The sequence below is a fragment of the Epinephelus moara genome, chromosome 11 (assembly GCF_006386435.1).
Source record: "Epinephelus moara isolate mb chromosome 11, YSFRI_EMoa_1.0, whole genome shotgun sequence".
Classification (NCBI taxonomy): Eukaryota; Metazoa; Chordata; class Actinopteri; order Perciformes; family Serranidae; genus Epinephelus; species Epinephelus moara.
In genome coordinates this window covers 7194777-7198807 of record NC_065516.1, presented here as the reverse complement: position 1 = coordinate 7198807, position 4031 = coordinate 7194777, and the positions used below count along the sequence as shown (strand labels likewise).

Genomic DNA, 4031 nt, shown 5'->3' with positions numbered 1-4031 from the left:
CATTACAATATCGTAACATGGCTTAAATTTCTAAATAAACATTCACCTCGTCGCTAGATAGACCTACTCCTGAAAAACTCATGCGCAAGGCTTTTTGTCCCTACGAGGCCACCGTCATTTACCCAACAGGAGGGGTGAGCGAGTGAGCCCTGCAATCTAGAATTTGACCACTGATGTCACTGTTTTCAACCCATTTTACACACTGGCCCTTTAAATGGCAGCTGATGAGTCAAATCTATGTTGAGACAAATAGTTAAAAATCAGAAGGGTGAAGGAGCAGCAACAGAACAGGCTGAAGCACCAAAATCACTCAACACAGTACCAGCAGAGATTCAGTTGAAATCATCATTACCTTTTTATAGACGTACTGCAGCAGGGGTCTCCCTCTGTCTTCCGCCTCCTCGCCGTCCTCGCCCTCCTCCTCCAGGGAGTGGGTGTGTCTGAAGTACGTCTGGGCGTAGACGTAGTAGAGGCCGGGCTGCGGCACCACCAGCTCCCCGTCCACCAGCTGGACGTCTTGGAGGAAGGCCAGCCCCTTCTGCCCCTCCCACCATGAGATCTTCTGGCCCTGAACTCGACGCCCGGTAGAGACCGGAGCTGTGGAGAACACACACATTCAGAATAAAATCACCAACTAAAAGATGAGGATTTGTGGAGAAGCCAGTTGCCACCAAGAATTTTTATTTATTTGTTTGACAGGGATGATGCATATAGGCACTGTTACATTTAAGTAGTAGTATTTCACCACTCAAAAGATGTTTTCATAAAACTAGGTTGTCAGTGCAGGAGGAAGATGCAAACACTTTTAAAATTGCTGCTACATTACTAGAGCAAACAGAAAGAAAGCACTCGCTTTTACTCAAGAGGCAGAAAACTACAACTACCAGAATGCACTGCGCTGTGTCTGACGAAATGCACAGGTGACATAATGCAATCTCGTCCATTTGAAACAACGTGGCAGTTGACTGGTAACAATGATCCCGTATTACAGTTAACCGTAAAACTAAAACATGTTTCCTAAATCATCTGAGGCAATAAATAGACAACTCAGTAACCTCTTTATATTTGATCAGCGCTGCTTAGTTTTATTGTTTGATATCAGTTTTAAAAAATACTCCTTGTGAGCAGAAATTATGAGATTTTCTCAGTCAAAATTGTGACATTTACTGAGTATGAATTCTGATTCTGTAAGTCACTTATATTACGACAGAGAGGACAGTTAACAACATGATACAGTATCTCATTATTTTGCCTTGGTGTACCATCAGTGTACTTTTCATCCTTTAGATCTTTAGTAAAACATTTGACAAATGTACTTTTCCTTGCAAAAAACATCTTTGGTACGATTATATTTTAGTGCAAAACCACACAATTTCAGTCACTTTCACGTGCAATGTTTCAGTCTGCAGGTTTTCATTAGTTAAGAGAAAGACTGAATTCATTATAATAGATGAATTTACAATGTACTTTGGTGCAAAGAAATTTTGGCCTGTGCCTGTGGATGGCACTATAAACCAAAGCAAACCTATTTATTCCTTCCAGACCACAATAAGTAAATCAAAGTTTGCAGGTTTTCAGTTTCTCCTGATCATCAATCGATCATGAGGTAATGTGAAATCAAACCACAGCTTAAGGTGTTTGTTAAATTCAGACACAGTTCAATTCTGCAGGACTCACCTCCTCCCTCTCGCTCCAGTTTGGGCACAAAGCTGCCCGTGACATGGGCTGCAACTTTAGGGCGAGGTGAAGCTCTGTCCACCATCACGAGCGAGGGCAGCACCCGAGATACTTCATCTAACATGGGAAAAAAGGAAAGAAACAGTATGACAATGTGCCCATGAACAAATAATGTGTGTTAACAAACCACCAAGCTCAAGTTTTTGAAGGAAACTGATTTGAAAGGAACAGTGAGATGCTGCAACTGCTTTAGACTCCTAAACAGAACCAGATTGTCAAAAAAATATGTATTTTCAACATACGGTTCAGTTCTCTCACCTCTGACTGCCGACGAAATCTGCTTCTGGTAACGCTGAGACAGAGACTGCAGGGCGAACAGCAGAAAACATTTATTAAAGCCTTAAAACAAACAACCCAAAACTAAATTTATGAATGGATATTTTACATGTCAAAAGGACATATGTTTCCAGACTTCTCTGTAGATTTTTGAGACCATATTTGACATATGAGTATAAAAAGCTTGATGTTTATTATGTAAAAAAGATGTTTTAACATCCAGCTGTTAACATGTATGTTTTCCATTATGTTGCCAAATAACTGTGAGAAGACTGTGGCTCATACAAATCAATTTATACTAAACCCAGATAAATGAATCTCTGCCCAAAGAGGAAGTAAACCAACAAGTGCTACCTTTGCTTGCATTATTTTCCCCAGTGTTGTAGTCAAGACCAGCTAAACAGAGACCAAGTTATGACCAAGACCAGAGTGTATCTAAATCTATTATGCAACCAAGGGCTAACAAGCTAACATGATGGCTGGAGGGCCCTAAAAACCTTAAAACATCTTACATATGAGCATATCAAAGGATTATTTAGCACCTTGTGTCTACCAGAGAGGAAAAGTTACACTGACAAACTCTATATTGTCCGTCTATCTCAGTGTCCCCTCTCGTTACATTACTCATCTTGGAAAAAGGATCCCACTAAATGGCCAGTAATGACATACTTTGATATTTACAGCTATTTGATCAAATCACCAGGTAATCATTTAAGCTAACAAAGATCAAAACGAGGCCTTGCAAAGTTTAGTTAGCTTCAACCAATACCGTCTTTCTGTCAAATTAGCAAAAAGACAAAGAGACACCTTCACTTAATAAAAAGTCAATGAAAGAGCAATGAGTTGTTTTTTCTTCCGGTGGGGGCGGGACTTATATATGCTCTGTCTCTATTGCCATACTGTACTATACTATATATATATGTGTTTATGTAGAAGTGTTCCATGACAAATGTCTTGATAAAATAATCAAAAGGCATTGCAGAGGTGAATTTTATGTGTGGGAATAAACCTAAGTTGAACTAAACCTAAAGGTCTAGTGTGTAAGATTTAGGGTGATTTAGTGGCGTCCAGTGGTGAGGATTGCACATTACCACCAGCTGAAACTTCTCCCTGTCAGAATTCCTTGTTCATTTATTGTTAAGGAGGTTTTTACAAGGACGTGCCAAACAGCACTGGAAAAACACAGATTTTTATCGCGAAACTGCTTTATTCAGTGTTTTTACCAGTTTAAATCACCATTTTCATTTGTTTTGGAGAAGAAGAGACCTCTGCGGATAATTCGGCTCACGATAAAAACCTCCTGAATGTCTGGATCTTAAGTTATAGGAGAAATAAGGTGAGCACAGATTAGCAGGTGCTAGACTAGCAGCCCACCTGCGACGTGCTGAACAGCATATAAGAAACACTGATTTGTAACGTGAAACAATTTTTACCAGTTTAAATCACCTGTTCAGTTTGTTTTGGAGAGGAAGAGACCTCTGCGGACAATTAGGTTCCTGGGAAAAAAAACTCCCAAACAATGAACACTGAAGGAATTCTAACCGGGAGAAGTTTCATTTGGTTGCAATCTGCAATCCTCACCACTAGGTGCCACTAAATCTCCCTAAATCTTACACACTGGACCTTTAACATATTGAATACATAATATTCTATTAGTTCCCCCATAATTCTATCTCTTTAATAAATAGGAACCGAAAATGAAAAAAGTTAAATAATTTAATTTTTACAGCGTATCTGCAGCCTTGTTTATTCACCGTCCATGGAAACGACGATTAAAGTCAAAGCCATAATGTCTCCTTACTCAGAAAAGAAAGTCTGTTTACTCTTTTTTTTTTTTTTTTTTCTTCCTATTTGTCTGCATTGGTCTTCATAGCTTAGCGCCACAAAAGGGTGTAAGCTTCTTGTGAAGATTGATGCACTGTTAATCTTGCAGTCAAGTATTTTATACCCATAATGCGTGGTTGTGACCGTCACCCACCCTCCCTGGAGACTAGCCTAACAGCCTTTATTGGAAAAAC

General features: G+C 39.6%; 1 protein-coding gene across 1 annotated transcript in view; it reads right to left on the bottom strand.

Annotated features, from left to right (window-relative positions):
* Nucleotides 1-4031, bottom strand: part of tnfsf10 (TNF superfamily member 10) — a 29947-nt gene that overhangs the window by 11288 nt on the left and 14628 nt on the right. Inside the window, exons 3-5 of the mRNA XM_050056645.1 lie at nt 1996-2041; nt 1678-1794; nt 353-597 (exon numbers count right to left, since the gene is read on the bottom strand). Coding sequence (XP_049912602.1) covers nt 353-597; nt 1678-1794; nt 1996-2041 — 408 coding nt within the window. The remainder of the gene's footprint in view (nt 1-352; nt 598-1677; nt 1795-1995; nt 2042-4031) is intronic.